We start from the raw sequence: 24,239 nt of genomic DNA, 5'->3' as shown, positions 1-24,239 counted from the left end.
AGGAGCCTTTCGATTTCTTCCTTGATTTTTACCAACACATCTAGATGGAACCTCCTGGGTAATTGCTTGACTGGTTTCTTGTCTTCTTTGATGGGTAACTGCAGTTCCACCAGTTCTCGGCTAAGTCCTGGCATTTCATCATAATCCCAAGCGAAACAGTCTTTGAATTCTTTGAGTAATTTTACCATCCTATCCTTTAACTCTGGGTCAATAAGAGCACTAATGTATGTTGGCTTCTTCTCTGAACCATCTCCCAAGTCCACTTCTTCCAAAGGGTCCTGCGCTTCCATTTTCTTGGAAACATCGATCACTGGTTTCTCAATACCCAATGGGCTATCATCATAGATGCAATCTAGCCTTAAATTGCTGAGGTCTTCGAATTCTTCGACACTCTGCTCGCCTTCTTCCAAGCGCGTGTTATCCTTATTTGTTGTTGCCACCTCCTGAGGTGTCATTTCGACAGGCAGAATTGAGACATTAGCTTCATCAATAGCCATTTCTTTGGCCATTCTTTCGGCCTCTAAGGCCGTTCTTATTTTGTTTTCGGCTGCGTAAGCCGAAATTCGAGCTATGCTCGAATTAATCATCTTTACCATTATTCTGCCACTCAGTGGTGGCATCTTTTTCTTCATCGCTGTGCCATCGACTCATGGCATCAGGTTTGCATGCTTCATTGAGGTTTAGCCCCCGGATGGGATCCAATGTCACAGAGTACTCTGAGTATGGATTGAAATATTGATTGGCCACTGTGTCCAAAGGAGCGATTGTGGCTAGGCTCTTCTCGAAATTCTTCTTGCCAACGTAACCTGTCTCTGCTAAATAATAGCTTTGATCTACTTGCACATTTTCGACGACCCCATCAGACTTCCAAATGGATATACGTTGGTGCAAAGTCGAGGGTACTGCCCCCACGCCATGAATCCATTCTCTTCCCAGCAACAAATTGTAATTAGCCTTTGAAGGGACCACAATGAACAATGTTGAGCGGGCCACCGTTCCTACGATTATGTTCAGCATGATTGCCCCCAGGGAGGAACCTGTCTTTCCTTCATAATCAGAAAGTACCATATCATGTGGGATTAGATCTGTTTTAGTTTTACCCAACTTCTTGAGCATAAACCCAGGCATCAGGTTGATTGCAGCTCCCCCATCGACAAGGACTTTATTAACTCCTTTCTCCTCGACTTTGGCCCAAACAAATAATGGTTTCAAATGGCTCTTCATCTGCTTGGTTGGCCTCTGGAAAATAGCTCTCTCATCCTCAACAGATCCTCTCTGCATCACATAATAACACAAAGGGTTATCATCTGGCTCTTCCTCGACATAGTAGTCTTCTTCGCTTTCTGTAACCTCTGAGATTCTGTCGAATTCAGCGCGCAAGATAGACACTATGCAGATGATGTTGAGGTCTTCTCCATCACTGTCATCGAAATCTTCGAGCATGTCTTCATCCTCATCTTCAACAACGTCTTTCCCCTTTTCCTTGGGCGGGTTTGGTGGCACAGTTGTTCCTTGTTTAATGGCATTGTCCAGCTGATTGATAATCGACGCCACACTAGGTTCATTGCGAGGGTTGTCTTCTGGCTTTATGTCCCATAGTGAACGGAACTTGCCACCTCTTTCCCTTTCAGCTTTCCTTTTCCTCAGGAAACATCTGAACTGAGTTCTGGTCATTTGTTCAGGAGCATAGTAGTTCCCAGAACCATAGGAGTAGCTTCGCGACACACGGGAATTGTTGATGTAAGAGGATCCCTGGCCCAAGTCGATTTTCTGCCACTTTTGGTGTTGTCTTGGCCTTGGAGGCGCTGGCCTAAACCATTGGTTTTTTGGTAACCCAGCATCAGGGACGTAAGTCTTGTCTTTACTTCTCGGCTTCTGGTCTTTATGGCCATCGAGTTCCTGGCCTCTCTCAACCCACTCCTTGTGGGGATACTTCAGCCTTCTAGACACAGGCACTTTGTTCTGGTAATGTCTTTTCATTTCAGAATCTTGGTAGGCTTTGGCTGCAGACTTGCCGAAGACGGCGCTGCATCGAGGGCACAGTATGACTTCTTTCACGCCATCCTTGCTCCGGGACAAAAACTCAACAAGAGTTTCTCCGGCCTTGGGGTAAACCTCCTCTAAGCTCACCTCTTTCTCGACCTCTGGTTCTTCGACAGCAATGTTTTCCTCCTTTGCCTCCCCAAGTGTCAGGCCCAAATCTAGCTTTTCAGAAATGTCGACCATGCCAATGTAGAAGGGTTCCACTTAGTTGGCTTCAGCTACCTGCAATGGATCAGAGTCAATCTTCATTTGGCTTTTGGCTTTTTCATCATACTTGAGTCTTCCTGAATCCAATGCCCCCTGCACAAGATCCCTGAAACGAACACACTGTGAGGTCCAATGACCAAAAAAGTTGTGATATTTGCAATATTTCTTCCCTTTCCTTTGTTCAGGAGAAGGAAGTTTTTGGTCTTTAGGGACCACAAGCAAACCATCAGACACAAGTATATCATAAATTGCATCACATTTGGTCACATCAAAAGTATAAGTTTTCACAGCAGGAATCGTGTTCTTGGGATTTTCCTCCCCAAGTTTGTTTTCATATGGTTTCAATGCTTTACAAACATAAGGATCGCCTGGCTGGAGTTCAGCCAGATTGACATCATTTATGTCAACGTCTGTAGGGACTTCTCGATAAACACATGGACTTTGACACACTGGGTCAGTGTCTATGTACGCTACTTTTTCCTTCTTTGGCCACTTAGTAGTCTTGGCCCTTTCTTCAGACTTTTCAGCCTTTAGTAATTCAATATGTCTCACTCTGTCTGCGAGTAAGGACATATCTCGTATATATTGAGTATCGATTTTCTTTCTAATAGAATACTCTAAACCACCAGCAGCTAGGACAACTAGCTCGTGTTCAGGGACATGAGTGAAACATCGAGATTTAAGCATCCTAAACCTGTTTAGATAATCGTCAATGGACTCTGCTGGCTTTCTTTTGACACTAGCCAAATCTTTCAAACTTACTTTGCACTCTCCCCTAAAGAATTGTTCATGGAAAATTCTTTCCAATTGGGCCCACGTATGGACTGACCTACGGGCGAGGGTGGTGAACTAGGTAAAGGCATTCTTAGTTAAAGAACTCGGGAAGTACTTCATTTTTAAATTTTCGTTGATGGCTAAGTCCCCTGCTTCGATTTGATACCTGGCGATGTGTTCTACAGTAGACTCTCCTGAATCCCCAGAGAACTTAGTGAATTTGGGGACCTTCCAGCCTCGAGGAAGTTCTGATTCGAGAACTTCTTCCGTGAAGGCCGACACAAAATGGGGTCTATTCGCGAAACCCACGTTGAAGCCATGTTGGTTCAACAATTGTTCCACCACAGCAGCAACATTTTGTTGCCCCCCGGCGTTCTGGTGTCGAATTCTTTCTAGCACGCTGTAAGGCCCAAGTTTTTTTTAAACTTATGCCAAGTAAATAGAATCCTATTCACGATTAGGGTTGATATATCGTGAAGGGAATCCTGAACTAGAGTTTACCAAATGAAATAAATTTATGAAGGAGAAAGTTCAGGAAAAGACTAAGGATTGTACCAGAGTCGATAAAAGTTATAGCACGATCGTTATACGCTTAAACCTAGGTCAGAAACCCTAGTATATAGCTAGTTTTCACTTTTAGGCACGATGGAAGTTAATTCCAAAAATCTTCAGAGAAATGTTAGAACTTCTCTTTTTCCATATATCACAATCGTTTCGAGGCGAAACTTTAGGATCTACGAACGTCCGATTCCAATCATCGGAAGTTTGCCGAAACCGAAACCCTGGTATTTCAAAACCCTAGAATCACCCGACAATGAAGACTTTTTTCTATTCGGAACATCAAATGAAGATTCTACATGCGTACACCCATTTCTCTTGATGATTTCAATCTTTCTTCAGAAGGAAGTTTTCCATTCCGACATTCGATGCAAAAAGCAACTTATCGGGTAAAATAGTTTTACACCGACTATGCATTAGTTGCCAAAAATACAAGGAGACCTTGTTTTAGTTTTGGAATTCTTTCGCCAAAACCTATCTTAGAATTCATGGAGAATGAAGCCGGAAAAGTCAGATTCGCGAAACTTTCATTTTACCGCGTTTTGCCAACCTCTATATATAGCAAGAAAGGTGAGAAAAATCACAAAAACTCCTCCATTTTCTCTCCAAGGCCGCGAGCTCCATAGAAGGAAGAGGAAGAAGAGATTTTCTTCATTACTTGCTTGATCGTTGATCCAACAGTTGCTACTTCAAGGTTTCGAGGTATAGTCGCTAATCCTTACCTCTGATCGCTTTTTCCATAGCTTTTCTATAGACTTTTCTGAGCTGATAGTTTTGAGGTTTTTGCAAAACTATCCTGAATATTTCATTTTTGATTCTAAACATCTTCCTTACATGCCCAAGATCACTTCTGCCGGATTAGTTTTTCCGTTATGTCGCCGAAACTCCGCCGGAATCAATTTTAGCCTTAAATACCCATTTTTGGAGTAAAGCTTCAACCTTTAGGCTGAAAACTATCGCCTTAGCTTAGTGCTAGTAGGATTAGTTGTCATAAACGTCGTTGGTGACGTCCCTGTCAAATTTGCTTTTCGGGATTTCAGTTTTGAAATTCTAAGTTAAAAATCATGACCAAAATACCCCTGCGACAGTTTTTGATCCGATAATTTTTCCGAGTTTAGAATACCCTTAGTTACGGCTAATGATAGCATAGGAACCAAGTTTGATCGAAGAAAAATCGAACCCAACAATTACCAATAGTGGCCGAGCACCCTAAGGGGGGAGGGGGAAAATTCCTTTTTCGAAAACTTGTCCTTTCGCGCTAGATTATCGTACCTCGGAGTATATACTACTTCGTGTAACCTTAGTGAGTATTGATTACTGAGTTTCTGATAGTCCTTGATGGAATTCTGTGGTTTTACTCTAAAGGTTCTTTTGAAGAATTTCCTGAAGATCAAGGAGCTCATTGTGAAGGAACGTTTGAGGAGAACGCTGGAATAACTAGAGGTAAGGGCAACTTACCTTGCTAGTTAATGCTTTAGGTGTCGACGCATTCGACTTGATTTACTGTTTATGCACTTGTTTGTGTTTGATTGGTAAAATGTTTTCTGAGGCTTCGGCTGACAATGTAGATGATTCATCTACTGACTGTTTTTGAGATTGACTTACATGCTATGTGCTATGTGGGTAATTTAGGATGTGTGATGCATGCCTTATATGCTAAGTGCTATGTGGTTATTGCTTATTATGTTGATATATGACATGTTGATTGATGGTGCTGAGTTATTTATGCTTTAGCAATGAGATCTGAGATTCTGAATAGTGAGAATAGCGGGCAGGTCATGCCGATTTTATTCTGAGAGTTTTGAGAAAGTTGGTAGGACGAATGAGATTCGGACCTTGTAATGGTGTTTTATGGATCGAGACATTCTCTGGAGTCAGTTGGGGATTAGGAGATCCCGGGAACTTATAAGATGTTGTGATAAGACTAAAAGGATATTATTTTGAAAAGGAAACTCATAAGACATTAAACAACCTCTAAATCTTCAAATAATGATAACAAACTCGAAAGGAAGCTTAGGATGCAAATCTTAGTTTTTGGAAAACGAGAAGTGTCGTCGGATCCAAGTGTTGAGGAAGTTGAGAAGTAGTGAGTATGTTGATGCTCTTGTGCTGTTGTAGCAGCTGTGTTGTTGGGCTATCCGGGGGATAAGTCCGGGAAATTGATAGTTTCCGAGTATGTTGATACTCTTGCTCGTTGAGCAGTTTTGACCATCGGATGGAGATGAGTCGGATGATTTGGAGATCATCATGAGACAGTTTATACCTTCGGGTACAGTATATGCCTTCGGGTACAGTTTATGCCTTCGGGTACAGTTTATACCTTCGGGTACAGTATATGCCTTCGGGTACAGTTTATGCCTTCGGGTACAGTTTATGCCTTCGGGTAATTCAGACATCGATGGGGGATATGATCGACCGTGAGGTTAGGATCGACCTGTTGATTGTCGGGCATAGCGGAGGGAAAAGTCGACCCTCAGGGTTAGGACTGATCCGGCTATGTCAAGGTTGTAAGTGACACTCGAGGGTTATGGTCGACACAATGCCAGTGTTAGGACCGACTCGATCGTGCCCAGCCTACTTCTTCAGGAATCGTCGAGATTGACGTTGCATTGACATATCATGCACTCTAATTATATTCGTTGGGGGATTTGGATGAGTTGATGTTGATGAACATCGTTATGTGTTTAGAGGAGTTGATGTTGATAAACATCGTTATGTGTTTTGATGAGTAGATGTTGATAAATATCGTTATGTGCTTTGATGATTGAATTGTACTAGAGATTTGATAACATGCTATGTTTAAACCTTAGGGTAGACAATGCAGAACTTATATGTATATATACAACATATATATATACCCCTTATACTTTACCTGATGTCTTGTATTCTCCATACTGTATTCTGTAAGTTGACCCTTGCACATGCTACCTGTGTTTGGGGGGCTATGTATGCCCTTTTTGTCAGATGTCGTCGGTGGATTCTTTCGTGATTCTTCGTCGTTCGGGGAAGACCCGGAGCGAAATGACTACTACTGAGCCTTCGACGTGGACCCGGACTTCATGCATGACCAGATGAGAGTCGATGATGGAAGTATGGGGGATGGGTGTTTAGAGTCTACTAAGGTTGGGTGTTAATGTCATAGCTCTGACTTATTCTTATTTTTGGAGGGCTTGTGTTGCTGACACTGGACCTGTCATTTTGGGATTGTACATTTTTCCTACGGGCGTTACACTTTTCTACTTTCCGTCACTGGAGGTTACTGTGACGAGGTCGCTATTTACAGCGGGGGATGTTACATATATTGTATATTAGTTCTGTTGCCTTTCGGATTTGGGTTTTATTTATTTCAGTCTTGTTTATATTATCGACAAAAAAAAATATTTACGTTTTTCCGCATTAAGTTTATTTTGGTTACTAAAGTGACGCCACCGAAATCGGGGTGTTACACACGCCATCAGCGTGTTCTTCCCTGTTCACCATATACACATTTTGCAATGGTGGCTGCACAACCTCGTTTCCCCTAAACAAAGGGCTTGCCCCCATATCTTGGTGTTGTGGCGCTTGATAGCGCACAGGGGCAGGGACCTGGTTAGGCAATGGGATTTGGTTAACCCCTGGTGTTGGTTGAATTTCGACTGGCGCCCCTAGGGCTATAGCCAAACGATCCATCTGACGTGCCAAATGCTGGTTATTGGCAACATTATTTTGGAGCACAGGGTTAATTATTTCACCTATCTGACGAGATAGCATGTTAACCATTTCCTGGTTACTATCATCTACTTGCTGCCTAATGGCTTGAAGTGAACCAGTGTTCATACATGTAGACAAACTTGACTCCCTAAGTTTAACATTGTTCCATTTGCCCCAAAGGGGGGTATGCTAAATGGAGGAACATTCTCGGGGAACGTCGAATATGTGCCTTGTAGGCCTTGCATTACGGACATAGGCATACCATAAGGCATATCTCCTCTTGTAACCGTTGGAACAAGTTGTGCCTGCACTGATGTAGATACAGGCATTTCCGCAACTGCAGAAATTGCCACGTTCTGGGTTGGCATAGTGGTGCCAGGCCCCATCCCAGTGGACACTTCTTCATTATTGTTACCACTACTTCCCCCGGGGCTGCCCTGATTACCCACCTTAGACCCTTGGGGAGAGGTTCTTCCTCGATTGCTTGCCATACTTACGGTCTTACCACTTCTCAGGTGCATACAAAACGTAAATCACAAGCAAAACAAGTAACAAATACCAGGTAACATGCAATAAAATAGACCAAACACACAAACGCTTCTGTAAAACTTAGTTTTCACAAAAACGGTCCCACTGGGCGTGCCAATTTGTTTACGCTGAGTTTTGGTAAACAAATATCCTCTTAGTTCGACTAAAGAAAGTTTAGATTCAGGGTCCTTTTGGGAAAACGTCTTGCCAAAGTGTTGTGTGTGAGTGGGCGTTTTTCGACAACAATGAACAGTTCAAAAGAAACTGGATTTCATTCAATAAGGATCAACTACATGAAAATCAAAGTGTAAGAAAGTGACAAAGAAACTGCATGGACTGTAAATTTCGACAAGAAAGTAAACAACAGAACTGGTGAATCCAGGAAAGTGACAAATAACACGACGAGCTTAAACGTAGCAAAGATAAACATGTGGTTCTGCAACATACTCCTTCATCATCACATCTTGCTCTTCGAGTCTCATTGATGCGGACATTAGAGCTTTTTAGTGAATTTTTCAGAGTTGAGTTGAGAACCCTTTTTCTGAATTAGATTTTCCTATTTATAGAGCTCCATGTCCCGCGTGTCCTTGACGGTTTTCTTCCTTGCTGGACGGGTTAGTGGGTCTGATTTCCCACGATCTGATGCTTGCTCCGAAAGTTCCATGCGTAGTGGTGAGGGTCGTGTCCTTCAACTGCCTCAACCGTTTCTTGGCCACGTTTTCGACCAACGTGGTGAGAATCTGACTTGGTCAATGCGGCACGTGTTACATGTGTCTATGTTTAACAGTAGTTCCTATTGTCGAATTCGGCTGCCTCCTTAACTTGGTGCATTTTCCTTTTCCTTTCATTAGCCCGAATTCGACTACCTTGGGTGTTTTGGGCCGAATGCGTTTTTTATTTATTGGGCCAAAATATTAGGCCAACACCTATATATCCCACAGCTTCTACCACTAGATTACAACTTTATAATTTCATTTCAAACAAAAAACAACTCTATAATTTGGGTGTATTTCTCCTCAAATAGGTTGTGTTGTGTTATAAGAAAAAAAAGAAAACAGCCAAAAAAAATTTGGTGCATACATTTCAACAAACCCATGTGGCGGTAACTTGTGTCTGGCACCTTTACGCGTTATCGACGTGGCTATGAGTAATGACTTCCTCTTTCACGCATTCAATTGGAATAAACTTCCCATCGTATGCCTTTAGAGCATCTCCAATGAGAGTGTCCACACTAAAGAGACTCTCCCACTAGTGTTTCACACCATTAGAGAGAAACTGTTCTTCCACCATGTCTTATTTGAGTGTGGTAGTGTAGACACTTCTCTCTCATATGTCTCTAATAAATATGTTTATATAAAATATTATTATATTTGCTTATCATTTAATCACTCAAAGTATGTAGTTGATTGTGTGGTCTACAAGAGAAACTTTTAGAGTTTTTGTGTTGGAGTAAAGAATTAGTAAGTGGTTTAGATGATGTGACACTATAAAAAAATGTAAAGAATGAAGTGTAGACGCTCTAATGAATGTGATGGATAAAGATGCTCTTATACCTATGTTATTTAGATTATTATTCCACTCAATTCGAAATTACATTTTGGAATGTGAAGTCAAAATTGTTATTTTTTGGTTGCGTCGGAAAAATAAGTCAATATTGTTATAATAATGCAGAACACCATAAGATATTTTTATATGTCTCATAAATCAACTAATTGAATAAGTTAGAGCATCTTCAATCCAATGCTAGTTTTATAAGTGAATTCTTAAGCACTATTTATGTGGGTCCGTACTCCCACATGTACTTAAGTAACTCTCAAGTAACTTTTGCAGATTTCGCTCCAATCACAAGTTCTTAGTTTTTAACAATATTTAAATGGTCTCACAATACCACATTATTTACACTTTTTATTTTCATAAATCAATAAAACAAAACTCAAAAAAATAAAGCAATTTGGATAAGAGAGAAAAAAATGTTTTTTTTTATGCTAAGAACTAATAAAGCAAAGTTTCTTATAGAGCATCTTCAATGCAAGGTTCTTAGTTCTTATTTTTGAGTTAAGAACTAAGAACTGAGTTCTTAATCACAGAACGTATGTCATGAATGAACACCATGACAAACTGATCTAGAATGTATGGAAAGTTCTGTTCATATAATCCACGAAGATAGCAGGTGCATTTGTCACCCAAAATGGCATCACTAGATACTCATAGTGTCCATAGCGATTTTTGAACGCAGTCTTCAGTATGTCCTCAGTCTTCACTCTAATATGATGGTAGCCTGACTTCAAGTCTATTTTTGAGAACACAGCAGCTCCTCAGAGCTGATCCATCAAATCATCAATTCTAGGTAACAGATGTATGTTCTTAACGGTTGCTTTGTTGAGCTGTCGGTAGTCAACACACAATCTAGATCTCCCGTCTTTCTTCTTTACCAACAACACTAGTGCTCCCCAAGGCGAAACACTTGGTCGAATGAATCCGTTTGACAAAAGATCCTCTATCTGAGACTTCAATTCCACTAACTCTGCAGGTGCCATCCGATAAGGTGCAATCGAAATTGGTCTTGTTCCTGGTACGATGTCAATAACAAACTCTATGTCGTGTACAGGCGGAAGTCTCGCACAATCGAAATTGGTCCTGTTCTTTAATCCATGTCTAGGAAAAACATCAGTGAAATATCGCACAACTGGAAGTCTACAAACATTTGAGTTCCCCCTACCCTCTAGGTTTAGTAACAAGGAATACTCTTATGATCTCTCGTTCAAGGAAAAACTATGATTAGCAGACAAGTAATCGAAAAGATCCGAGTCAGAAAACACCACTTTCTTTCGGCTACAATCCAAAAGACAATGGTAATGGGACAACCAATCCATTCCTAGGATAACATTTAAGTTCTTAAGGGTTAGACATACTAGGTTGGCATGAAATGTTCTACCTCTATACACCACAGAATAGTGCATGCATGCGGCATTAGCAAGTATGGTTTTAGCAGGTGTAGTCACCATAAGGTCAAAACTCAAAGCAGTAACAGGGAGATTCAGTATGGTTACGCAATCCTTAGAGATAAATGAATGTGTTGCACTGGAATTGAAAAGTACAGTTAGGAGGTTCCCGTCAATCTCGCAATCTCCTATGATTAAATCATCAACTCCTTCAGCTTCCTCACCATCCATGGTGTAAACTCTTGCTTTAGTAGCAGAGCGCTTTCCTCTAGCAGTGTTAACAGGCAGCTCAGTCTTGGGTGTCCTACACTGTGTGGCAGTGTGTCCCAGTTTGTTGTAGTTGTAACACTTAGGCCTCGTGTCTGTGCAAACATTAGCATAATGCCCCGACTTTCCACACTTGAAGCAAGTCACATCCTGGGGTACGATCTGATTTCCCGAACCTCCAACAGTACTAGTGTTCATAGGTTTGTGAAATCCTGGGGTATACCCTCTCCCCCTAGGACGCTGATAAGGCTTCTTACTCTGAAATTTACATATTCCCTGGTAGTTTTGAGAACTCGACCTCATCGGTCCTCCAGTTCCAACAAGGTTCATCTTCTTGTTCTTCATCAGCTCCACCTCTATGGCCTTCTCAACCAGTGATTGAGAACGCATAATCTCTAGTGGCCTCACAGAATCCTCAATATCAGGCCTCGGTCCATTCACAAAACGCTTACACATGTAGCGCTCATCAAAATGGTTGTTGAAGAATTGGAAATGTTTGGCCAGGGTCCCTAGCTTAGAAGTATATTCCGGTATGGACATGCTCCCCTGACAAAGAGTCAATAACTGTGCTTCTCGCTTATCCCGAGCGCTGGTTGGGAAGTACTTCTCTAGAAATGTAGTTCGAAAGGAGTTCAAGATTAAGCTCTTCCCTCACTCCTTGAAGGGGGGAGCAAGGATTTGGTACGATGTTTTAGATGATACTCTCTCTTGGTAGAAATTGTTCCAAAGGTTTTGTGGAAGGTTCCTACATTGCACATGTGGAAGAAAGATTGATGGTAAGGAATTTCCTTCCTAACACCAAAGGAAGGAGAGTCCACCTAGGACTATAACTTAGGGCTTCTTGGGAGACAACCCAAGTCTTGTTTTATTTCGCTTGTGGGTTTGTTGCATTTTGCAGGGAATGAGAGCCTTAATTCTGGAGTAGGAGGTGTATCTAAGGCCTCCATGGTAATTGGTAAAGGAGGTCGACTCTTTCCCTTAGTTTAGCTCATGCATTTTTGCATATTTTTCCTTTGTAGATTTTGTTTGTCTTCTTGATCAAGCATGTTTGTTTTAGAGTCTTCTATTTCCTGGTCATTGCTTCCTTATACTCACGTGTTTTGGTCGGTAAGTTTTGCTCTCTAACTTGTGCTGGTTTTAGAAAATGTTTTTGTGAATACTTGGTCTTCTTTTGGGGATGAGTGATTGCATGCTTTGGGGAAGAGAGGAGGAGACTTCGGTCTTCCGAGTGTTTCTTGAAGATAGAGTTAGTGTGAGTCCAATAAGGGTCTATCTTTGACCCTTCACCATAAAAATTCCCTGGAGGATCCTGACTCACTCGTACTTCTTGGTTCTGTATTGATTTTACTCTTTGCATGCTTTGTGATACTTGCACAATTCTTGAGACATGTAGGTTTTTGAGCTTCAGAGTTTGTTGGCTTGAACATTTGTCCCTAGTTGTCCCTTTTATGCCTATTAAAGATTTCTTTGTTAGCTAAATGATTGGGATGGATGATAGGTTGGATTTTTGGGGAGTGATGGTCCTTAAATTGTTTTGGAGCTAAATAAAGTTTGAAATCGTCTCTTGCCCCATGTGAGAAAAGAATGAATGAAAAAGAAAAGGAGAAAAAGAACTCCTAATCAAAGTTGGAGTGCAAAAAAAAAAATGAAATTTGAAAAATGGGGGCAAGAGACTTGTGCTAATGTTGTTTGATGTTGGAGCTCTGGGGTTACTTATTTGGACCACACTCAATGTGCTTTAAAGCCTTAGTCTTCCTTAGGGACCAACCACCTTGTACTTCACCAAGCCACAACCCTTGTGAAGTCTCTTTGAATTTGTGCATATTTGATCTCTTTTGCTCTTGAGTGAATGAAATCCAGAACCTATGAACTGCTTGTGTGCTCAGTGCACTAAATACTTCTCTCATCCTAGGATTTTAGATCTATATGCTTCTCATGATGGACTCTACACTCTTCTTTGTCTAAAAGTTACATGAAGTGGATTGTTGTGTCTTTCTTTTGGAACTAGTTGTAGTTTCTATATCCCCCGGTTTTTGTGATGAGTATTCCTTGTTGAGCACTTATTTTGGGAGCATTTCTTGCGCTTGAGGGCAAGCGAGTTGTTCTTTACGCTCGAGGGCGAGCTGTCGTTGAGTATAGTGGTGTGATGACCCTAGTTTAGTAGTGTTTTTAGGGTCATTTCTTAGTTTGTTTTAAGTCTTTTTATTGAGTCTCATGTAGCGTTTCATGCATTCTCATGCATTTGTATCTTTATTAATGTTTTTGCATTGCCTTGGTAATTTCATAGTTTTATAGGGGCTTTAATGGTATTTTAGTAGAGTTTAGGGGTCTAGTTTAATTCCTAGTTGATTTTATACTTTTGTGCAAATTAACCTTTGAGTTTCTTGGCTTTGTTTCTAGTCTTTTTGAGCAAGTAATCAGGTTGTAACAACTGAAGGAAGAAGGCCAAGGGGTTTAGAGACTTGAAGGAGACATTAAAGAGGAGTTAACATGAAGATTTAAGGTTTTTTCAGGCGACCTGGGGCGCTCAACAACCCGCCTGAGCGCCAAGGAGGCAGTAGCTTTTGGTGCTGATTTCTGATGCTAGAGCTTGAGCGCCCGGCACTGGCGCTTGAGCGCCCGACACACCAGAAAACTCGCTCATTTTGTCTATAAATAGGATTTATGTCATTTCTCTTGAAATCTTTTGTCATTTTCTCATATTCTAATAAGTTAGAAGAGAGGGTTTGGGTTCTAGAGCTTGAGGAGCTTTCTCCAAGTCCTATGATCCATGTTTTACCTTTCTTTTCTTGTATGGATTTCATAGCCATGTTTGACTAATACCCTTTTTGCTTTGGGTTCTTTGTAAGACTTTGGATGTTTTAGCTATAATTCATTTTCTATTCATGTTGTTCTGAGTAAACCCTTGAATCCCACTCCTATGCTTTATCTTTTAAGCTTGAATGCATGCTAGCTTTTTGCTTTTCTATAATCATAACAGAAGTTTGTTATAGATTTGGGACTTGTTGTGGGATTACCTCTTCTATGCTTGATACTAGGAATAAATGAAGGGTTGAGGTTTGTTGGCCTGAATTGCATGCTTAGTGCTTCTAGAAAATGTTTAGGTTGTCAAGGAATTAAGCCTATCTTTTGACTTCAGAGGGTTGTCTATGCGAGGCATCAATAGATGACTAATTAGGCTAGAACATCAAGGAGAGACTCCGAACTTTGTGAGTAGGAAAGGTTTTCGAAAACTGAATTAGTTGAGCAAGAACTCAAGGCATTCTCACCATTGTTCTTCACACACTTATATTTCATTTGCTTGTTAACTAAGCACTTAAACAATCAACCTTAAAACTGAAATTTACTCGCTTTCCTACGGTGAACTCGAAGCTTAAACTGAATTCGCCTACCAATTCCCTGTGGTTCGATAAATTAAAACCGGGTAGATTCTGTACACTTGCAGATTGACCAACACACGTGCTTCCTCTGCAGCAACGCCTCATAGCGTTGTCATTAGCCTGTGCAGTCACAGCTTGGGCCATAGCGGCCATCATCTCAGCTAGTTGGTTAGAGTTCACCATTCTATGTTTAGTTAAACAAACAGTTAATACTAATCCTAAGATAGCATTTAACATAACTATACAATATGATTAAGCAGTAACTTCTATCATTTCAAAGCGAAAATCGCTTGGCAGAAATCAAGTTTTACTCTTTGTAGAGTCACACAACCTAGCACAGAAGACGTATTCCCCAAAGACTCCCGAAAGACTCGACAAGCTCTGATACCACAATGTAACACCCCAATTTTCGGGGGTCACTTTAGTAACTCAAAATCAAAATAAAGCGGAAAAGTAGGTATTTTTTTTCGTTTTTCTTTTTAAATAAAAGACTTTCCAAAGTAAAGACTCAACCGAAATGCGATAAACATAAACTAATATACAATATATTTACAGCCCTCGCTGTAAGTAAGAGTCACGTCACGAGTAACCTCCAATGACGGAAAGTAATAGAAAGTAACGCCCGCGGGCAAAGAAGTACGAACCATAATCAGAGTCATAAGTTTATTAATACAGTCCTCCAAAAGAGTAAGTCAGCTCAAAATGGTCTCCACAAGACCTCCTACGCCCGAGAAACTCCCTATGATCCTCATGGATGAGTACCACACAAAAATCTAATAGTCGGGGACCTACCCTGCCCTATAATGAGAAATGACAATCAGAGCTACGACACAACCCCTACTCTAACCACTCAAAGAAGCATGTCTCTCAACACTCCTCCTCGTCCTCCTCGCTAGCATAATCATTGTCAGTGTCAGAATCCAGGATGATCAACTCTCTATCCACATCTATGACCTCTCTCCTCACTGTCTGAGTCACAGACCTAGAAACCCTATCTCCGCATCCACCATACTGATGAGAAAATCCCCATCCATCAGGTGGACCAAGGGTACCACGCGATAGCCACGAGAAGAAGTAGATGCCCTGAAGCGAATGGTAGTAGCAGTGTATGGCTCATCCTCAGACTCAACCGACCTAGAAGAAGACGCATCGTCAGAACGGTCAGCGGCGGCGGGCGAGCTCGATCCAGATGATGCTCCATCAATAGGCTCACCCTCAGAAGCATCCTCGTCGTCAAACGATGGTGGTGGTGGCACTTCTGTACCAAGTCTAGAATGCACAGTAGATGGAATGTTAAAGCTAACCGAGTAGCGTCGCAAAACTCCTTTAGTCAAACGCCCAAACTCATCGATCTTGTCCTCCATGATCCTCCCCATATAGATCGTAGTCAGATAGTTTTGTCGGCCAATTTGACTTCGAATTAATCCAACCAACCACAGTGGTTGAATAGCTTTCAATTAGAACCCTAGTAAAACAGAATTGATGATAGAAGAGAAGGGCTAATAATCTGGCTTTAACCTCCGCTTTGAAGGCCCAACCTATTCCCACATCCTTTGAAAAATAACCTAGAATCACTTCCTTTGCATTTCTGATCACTCCGCCAGCATCACAAGGCCCCAAATTTCCTTTCGACGCTCCATCTACATTGAATTTTAAGACCCCCACCTCTGGCGGAGACCAAGATACTGTCCTTTGCCCGATCGCAGCTCTCTTGATTCGAATGTTGTAGAAGTTGAGAGTGAATTGATTTAAATCATAAGGGCAGTCAAGCCTTAACAGATGCATATCCCAAATCTCCTGAAAAGCGAAGGATTTATCTTTGAATAGGGTATCATTTCTCCCAAGCCAAATCGACCACACAAGAGAGAATGGAATTAATTTCCACATAATCAGATCAGTTGCATCCCCAAGATCCTTCCATTCCAAAGCCATATCTCAAATTTTTTTTAATTGATTAATTAATTAAGAACAATCAAAATTCCGAAAATTAATAGTTTTCCACTCCAAAAATATTTATAAATGTTTTAAGATAATTTTCACTGTAACCAAAAAAAAAATGTAACAAAAAAAAATTTCACCATTTTTATGAACCATATTTTAAATTTCAAAAAGATATCTCCAAGATATAGTTTCCAAACTACCTTTTTATCTTTTGTTTTGAAATAATTGTAGAACGTTCTTAAATTTATTTATTTTTACAAAATAATTATTTTGAATTATATTCTGATATAAAATCAATTTTATTTCAAAATATCATAAATATTTGGTTTAAATTAAATGGAAAACCCCTGAACAACACAAAATTACACCTTCCAACTCACATTTTGATATGATTCGGGGTAATGGAAGAATCAGGAAGACAACGGATCGTCTCAAAAACCGGTAACACAGGATAGGAACTTGACCCTAACCGTGACCTATCGGTAGAACCAAAGTTATCAAAGATAAAGAGAACTTGACCCTAACCGCGACCTACCGGTAGAACCAAAGTTATCAAGTTTAGTTCTCAACCCAAGAACAAAAGGGAAGCTCTCACAATATGAGAAAAATCAATATCATTTAGATTCAAAAAATGGTTTGTTCCATACATTGAGTACCTATTTATAGACTAAGTGAGATGCTATACCTTCCAATAAGTAATAATGCTCCCACTAACATTTAATAGACTCCACTAGTAATTTATAGTTCCACTAGCATTGGAAACTTGAGTAAAAACCCACTATTCCAAAAGATGAGTCAAATGCTTATAAAAGACATTAAAAACCAACTAGGGGGAATACAAAAAGTCATCAGAAAATTCACCCCTATATTATATACGAAAATTCAAAAAAATAACAAAATTGGACTTATATTTAGGTCCATGAATGCATCTTGACCATGTAGATTGGGATCTTGGAAATTATGCCTTTAAGTTGGTTCCAAATCATCATCATTCTTGACTTCAAGTAAGTGACCCACTTTGGCGTTGGCTCTAACTTATTTTGATCTTCTTTTCCCTTAATCTCCAAAATCAGTGCTTGCAAAGCTTGCTTCATTCTTTTGGTCTTGGACCTTGTCATTGGACCTCCTATTTCATGCAAAGGATCTTTGTCTGGGCTGCATCGATCCTCATAATTCCCTCCCTCTTCGTATTAAAAGTAGAACTTATATTACCATATTCACTTGGCAAATCCATTTTGTAGGCGTGGTCATTGATCTTTTCTAACACTTGGAAAGGTCCATCTCCCCTTGGGTGCAATATGGATTTTCTTTGAGTTGTAAATTGTTCTTTCCGCATATGAACCCAAACCCAATCTCTAGGTTCAAAAGTAATGCGGACACACCCCTTATTAGCTTGCCTTGCATACTGCTTATTCATTTTCTCAATGTTTGCTCTAACCTTGGCATGCAACTCCCTGACAAAATCTGCCTTTTTGTTTCCATCAAAATTAGCACATTCATTATTAGGTAAAGGTAAGATATCCAATGGAGTCAAAGGGTTAAAAGCCATACACAACTTCAAACGGAGAATAAGAAGTAGTAGAATGCATAACTCTATTATATGCAAACTCAACATGTGGCAAAATTTTTTCCCATTGTTTTAAATTCTTTTGAATGATTGCACGCAGCAAAGTAGTAAGTGTTCTGTTCACAACCTCAGTTTGCGCATCCGTTTGTGGATGTGCAGCAGTAGAAAACAGAAGCCTAGTTCCTAACTTACTCCATAAAGTTCTACAAAAATGACTTAAGAATTTCACATCTCTGTCACTTACTATTGTTCTTTGTAATCCATGCAAACGCACAACCTCTTTAAAGAACAAATCAACAATATGTTTGGCATCATTTGTTTTAGAGCATGCAATGAAATGTGCCATTTTGCTAAACCTATCAACAACCACAAATATGTTGTCCTTCCCACCCTGTGATTTAGGAAAACCTAATACAAAATCCATTGAGATATCAGTCCAAGGTTGATTAGGAACATGCAAAGGTGTGTAGAAACCATGAGGCATGCCTTTAGATTTGGCTTGCTTACAGGTTATGCATTTTTCACAAACATATTGCGCATCATGTTTCATTTTAGGACAATAAAAATGCTCTTTCAAATTTCTAAAGTCTTTTGAACTCCAAAATGTCCCATTAATCCACCACCATGAGTTTCCCTAACAAGCATTTCACGCAAAGAACAAACAGGAACACACAATTTATTTTTCTTAAACAAGAAACCTTCATGTTTATAATAGTCCTCAAAAGCATGTTTGGAACAAGAAATTCATACCTGTCCAAAATCAAAGTCATTGGCATACAAGTCCTTGATATGCTCAAACCCAAGCAGTTTTGTTTGCAAGGAAGTAAGCAGTGCATACCTTCTAGACAAAGCATCAACCACAATGTTTTCCTTACCATTCTTGTACTTGATCACATAAGGAAACATCTCAATGAACTCCAACCACTTGGCATGTCTTTTTTGAAGCTTTCCTTGAGAACTTAGCAACTTCAAGCTTTGATGGTCAGAATGGATGGCAAACTCTCTTAGCCACAAATAGTGCTGCCAACTTTGCAAAGTTCTTACCAATGCATAAAGCTCCTTTTCATATGTTGGATAATTGAACACTGCTCCTCTAAGCTTCTCACTAAAATATGCAATCGGTTTGGAATCCTGCATCAAAACAGCACCTATTCCAACACCAGAAGCATCACATTTGATTTCAAAAGCTTTATCAAAATTAGGCAAACAAAGCAAAGGTGCATTGGTCAGCTTATCTTTCAAAGAATTAAAAGAGTTTTCATGCACACCATCCCACTTGAAAATCACATTCTTTTTAACAAGTTCATTCAAAGGTGCAGCAATGGAACTAAAGTTCCTCACAAACCTTCTATAAAAACTTGCTAAACCATGAAAACTGTAAGGCCAAGATTTGGTCTGGTGGTACAACTCTATGTTTTGATGATAACAAGTTTATTTTTGTGTATGAACAATTAGGGTACTCTAACGTTTGTCTTTTAAGTGTGTGACAAACAGGCTCCGATTCTGATTCAAAGGCCAAACTCATCAGAAGTTAAAGACCAAAGAGTAACCTTTGTAACGCTTCTGCAATCACTACGTTCTTCTAAACGGTAATAAACGCTTCAGATGTTCTGAAGATTAAAGCTCTGATGTGGAATCTGAAAGGTTCAAGCACTAAAGCTCTAAAGACCAGATGTTCTGAGGAACAGTCCAGAAGCTGAAGACTTGAAGACTCTGAAGTCCAAGAGTAAGCTGACTTCCAAGACCAAAGCCCTTCAAGTTCTGAAGACCAGAAGTTCAGAATGAACGGTCAAGAAGGAGAAGTTCTGAAGGTCAGAGGATCCAAGCTTCCTTCTGACTCTGATCACATTGCTTCACAAGTTCCAACATGAAGCGTCGCCCAAGATCAAGAGTCAAATAGGCTAAGGCAATGTCATTTTCAATTGTACAAAGTAGTGTACTATTCTGACCGCCTTACCTATGATGATCAGCCATAGCAGGTTTTGGAATTTCCAGAATTGCCCTCCAACTGATGGATTCTTTCAACGGATACAAGCCCTAAACGTTAGAGTATTTAAAGGCTGAAGATAGAAGAAATTGACTAAGAAACTATTGTGCAATTCAAGTGAAAAACTACAAGCGAATACCTTAGCAATATTTCTTCATTGTTCTTATTGTGTTTACCTTTGCTTAACTCAGATGTAACGCCCCGATTTCTCGAGTGTCACACAGTAACCAAACATCATAAATTTCATAAAGAATTTTCGTTGATTCAATTATTAATCTTGATTAATAACAAACGTTTGATTTTAAGAAACTCTTGAAACATAACATTTTCAAAAACACGCGGAAGTAATCAAATCGCAAACCCTTTTAAATAACACCCTGAAATAAGTATGGAACATACGCCTGAAACCAAAAGTAAATTACATCAAAATTTGATTATCCAAAACGAAAACAAGGTAAATTGTTCAATGCCCCAATCTTGGTAACTCTCAACCCAAAAGAAAATAAATGTCCCTCAACCCAACCCTATTCCTTGACCTCTTCCTCTTCTTACTCAGAGGTGTAGTCGTCATCCGGTAATGGCTTGTCGGTGAAATTCCTTGGCAAACGGTTCCTCAGACCTCGATAAATTTCGCCTTTCTGCTGAAAGTACTGATTGACTACCAATCTAAAGAAACTCTGGGCCTTCAGCACTTCTTCACTTGGGTTCTCCAAGATCCAAGGCTCCCCTTGCAGCGGTGGAAGCTCCTCCTCTTTCATCTTTGTCTTCGGCAGGTCCTCGGGTTCCACTGATGGTTCACTCTCCTCTACCGACATATTCTCAGACGGATTCGACTCCGACTCAGCCTCTAAGTTGGAAGATTGCTCTGATTCCAAGTCCGAAGGTGTTTGGAAGCGATAGGGTGCGAACAGTAGTTCCACCCTTCCAGTATGCAGTTGAGATTCAATCCATTCTCCCTTTTTTGTTGGTGCACCGAAGAGTAGCATTGCCGACGTAGATTCGGCGGACCTGGTGCGCGTCGGTCACCCAAGCCTCATCCTTGTGCTCATCACGGAGTGTCAGTTCCCATGCACAAGTCAAAAATATGGGCCCCCCAAGAACAAACAAATAACAGATAATAAAGGGTCAGTTCCCATGCACAAGTCACAAATAATAGAGTTCATGATAATCATACAATGAAATATCAGTCTCATATTCTCACATCTAGAGTTAGCAACCCTAAAGTTCAGTTAGACTAACGTCCTCACCATTCACAAAACCACCTTAATACCTTGGATCCAATCTCGATCATCCGCAGATGAACAACACAAGGGGACCAACACAGTCGACCCAAGTCACGTGGAGACCAACACAGTCAATCCTTATCCCATGACTAAATCAAGGTTATCACGTTGAGACCAACACAGTCAATCCACAAATTCTTCCTCGCGTGCAAGCAACCGTTTGTCTCTAACGACACCATCGTTCTCATGGTCCATAGCCTATACCCTAGCACTATAGCCATATGCCCATATCATTCACTACTTGCAAGTGAAGTTCGCATCTCTATGTTTGGCTACCAACATTATAATTTAGAAGTAAACCAATAAACCATCATGCATAGCATATCAATGAGAGGTTATGGTTTTCCCTCATCCTTGCCAAAACAGAAAATTTGTCAAGCATCTCCCATCACATAAACAAGGTCAAACGCCTAACCCTAGGGAGCATTAGGGTTCGGCCAAACATCATCAATTTAACAAATCATCATGTCATCATACTTTTGTACAAATCTTGTATAAAAATCCAACAACTATCATCAACTCATATCCATAGACAAGAAAAATCAAACACGCCTAACCCTAAACAAATTAGGGTTTCGGCCATACCATAATTAGGGCATCCAATAACACTTGTTATCATGCTTCATCATACACCCATACAAAATCCAGAAACATTTACATCATGTTTATCACCACATAACTCATTCTAAACGCATGATTTAGACTATCAACATAGATTCAAGGATAATCATCAAGTTTGGCATGATTTCGCCTAAAAATTTTCATAGATTATGGCATCAAAACTTTAGAGAAAGTAAAAACAGAAACTTTGGCCCTATAACATGTTCAAGAAAGGCTCTACTCAATCATATAAGGTTTTACATGTTAAAGAGACAACATATCATCAATCACAAGAGGTTTTGCACACATACAACAAGATTCATGCAACACAAAGCCTAGACTCTACCCAAGACCGGAAAAGCCCTCACTTTATTCAAGACTGAGAAGAAAGGAAGATGGATGATGGTGGTGAGTCACTAATCTTTCCCCTTGCTTTTGAGCCTCACGCAGATCCTTCCTCCCCCTTGCCTTCTTCACGCCCAAAACCTTCTTTTCCTAGCCTCTTTCACGTGAACTCCTTCTTTTTGTGTATGTAGTTTGTGAATGTAGAAGTGTTTTGTGGGTCTCTATCTCCAACACTCCCTTGGTTTGAAAAGAAAAATAGAAACTCCTCTCCTCTCTCTATAGATGGCCGGCGGCCACACACACACACAACTAGGGTTTTTCAAAAAAAATTCCTAATAAAACCCTCTTAAAAAAACATTTAAATCCCTAATCTTTTTAATTATTAAAATCTGAGTCCAAAAGGTTTTCAATCAGATATGAGGAGATCCTTGAAGGTTTTAAAAACTCAAATATTAATCCCTCATTAATTGAAAGTCAAGGAACCAAAATCCCTAAAATTTCTCACTCATAAAACCTAGCTAGAAAAGGAAAATACTTGCAAAAGACTCATTTTTCCTCCTCCTCATGCCTTGGCCGTCCACCACTTCACCATGCTCATATTTTCTCAAAACAATATTTAAAATAATAATTTAAATAAAAAACTCAAAGATTAATAATGCATTAAATACACAATTTCCCTCCTAAATGCATCACAACTTCAAATTTAAATTCAAAAACTTTATCAGAATTTCGTGCATCACTCTCATAATAACTTAAAAATATTTTTCAGAATTAATTATTTAAATAAATCCCTATTTTATTTAGATAAAACCCTCAAAAATGAAAGAAAGGAATATTCCCTCATGGAATATCCTTAGAATCATGCCCAACACCTCCCATAAGGTTTGGCCCACGAAATCCTCCTTACCGACTCGATTCGCCAGTTCATCGCCGCTATCGGGCCGATTTTGAACTAAAAGTCGTCGTCGCCGAACCCTAGCGATATTACACTCAAAACGACCGTAATGACGAGTACATCGTCATCTAGATAATGTTAAGGTGTAATAATGTCCATAATAAAATAAATTCCCTTTCTAAAGGCATAGTATCACATATAACACAAATAGTTCACAGAATACTATTTGATATTTTTATTAAAATAATATGCCCTAAAACCGGGTCTTACATCAGAAGCCTTTCTTTGTAAACCAAACCTTTTACGAACCTTGTTTGTATTTCCTTGAGAGACCAGTGAGGTCAGTATTCTTGAGAAGTCTAAGTCAAGGTTGTCTTAGTGTTGCTAGTTCATAGGTTGTTAGTCACTGAGCAAGGTGTGCTAGTGCAGTTGTAACAATCTTTGAATAGTTGATTGCCTTATTCTAAGTAGGAAGAAATCACCTTAACGGGTTGACTGGATTAGCTTGAGTGATTCATCAAGTGAACCAGGATAAAATCATTGTGTGCATTTCTCCATCCTTCATCTCTTGCACCTCTTATTCTTTATACTGAAAAGATTGTCAATATCTTTGAGAGAAAGCCTTAAAACTTCAAAACCCTATTCAACCCCCCCCCTTTCTAGTGTTTTTCATACCTTCAATTATTATCAGAGCGTGAGTTCAGATAAGCACACTTAACAGTGTTCAGAGATCCGGACCGGTGTGAAAAACTCAAATGGCGACTTAAATTCTGGCAATTATAACACGGATGTTCTACCAGAAGTCTAAGACATCTTGTACAACATTACAAACAAAGCAAATAATGCAACAAGATAAGCAACTGAAAAACAATAAAATGACACAGGAAATTGTTAACCCAGTTTGGTGCAATATCACCTACGTTTGGAGGGTTTTCACCCAAGAGAGATAATCAACTATTATAGAGAAATTGTACATAAAAGGTCTCATAGGAACTACCCCAGTTTAACTACCTTTTCTACCTATCTCTACCCGTGGAATATTACTTAGGTCTCCCCCTAAGTATGAGAACTCCCTCTCACTCTCTCACAACCACTGCCACAGTAATTGAACTCAAATATGAGTTACAAAGACAGATCTCAAGATCACACAGTAAACACTCACCCTTAGCTCACAACAATGGCATAAAGTTGCTAAGAGTACAAGCAGTATGAACTCGATAAAAACCCTAATA

General features: G+C 39.9%; 1 protein-coding gene across 1 annotated transcript; it reads right to left on the bottom strand.

Moving 5' to 3' along the window:
* Positions 1-9,855: 9,855 nt before the first annotated feature.
* Positions 9,856-11,465, bottom strand: LOC130725248 (uncharacterized). Its single transcript, XM_057576493.1, has 2 exons — positions 10,713-11,465; positions 9,856-9,942 (listed from the first exon to the last, which is right to left on the bottom strand). The coding sequence occupies exons 1-2, from the start codon at positions 11,463-11,465 to the stop codon at positions 9,856-9,858; spliced, it is 840 nt and encodes a 279-aa protein (XP_057432476.1).
* Between the last annotated feature and the right edge of the window lie 12,774 nt (positions 11,466-24,239).

Source organism: Lotus japonicus, chromosome 6, assembly GCF_012489685.1.
Source record: "Lotus japonicus ecotype B-129 chromosome 6, LjGifu_v1.2".
NCBI lineage: Eukaryota > Viridiplantae > Streptophyta > Magnoliopsida > Fabales > Fabaceae > Lotus > Lotus japonicus.
The sequence above is the reverse complement of the archived record's forward strand: the minus strand, read 5'-3'. Positions and strand labels throughout refer to the sequence as shown.

What these genes read in the sequence shown, in the direction of transcription:
- LOC130725248 (XM_057576493.1), bottom strand. Translation starts at nt 11,465, where the DNA reads ATGTGTAAGCGTTTTGTGAATGGACCGAGGCCTGATATTGAGGATTCT. An exon ending in GAACATTTCATGCCAACCTA is followed by an intron (nt 9,943 to 10,712) that starts GTATGTCTAACC and finishes TTATATGAACAG; the next exon opens with AACTTTCCATACATTCTAGA.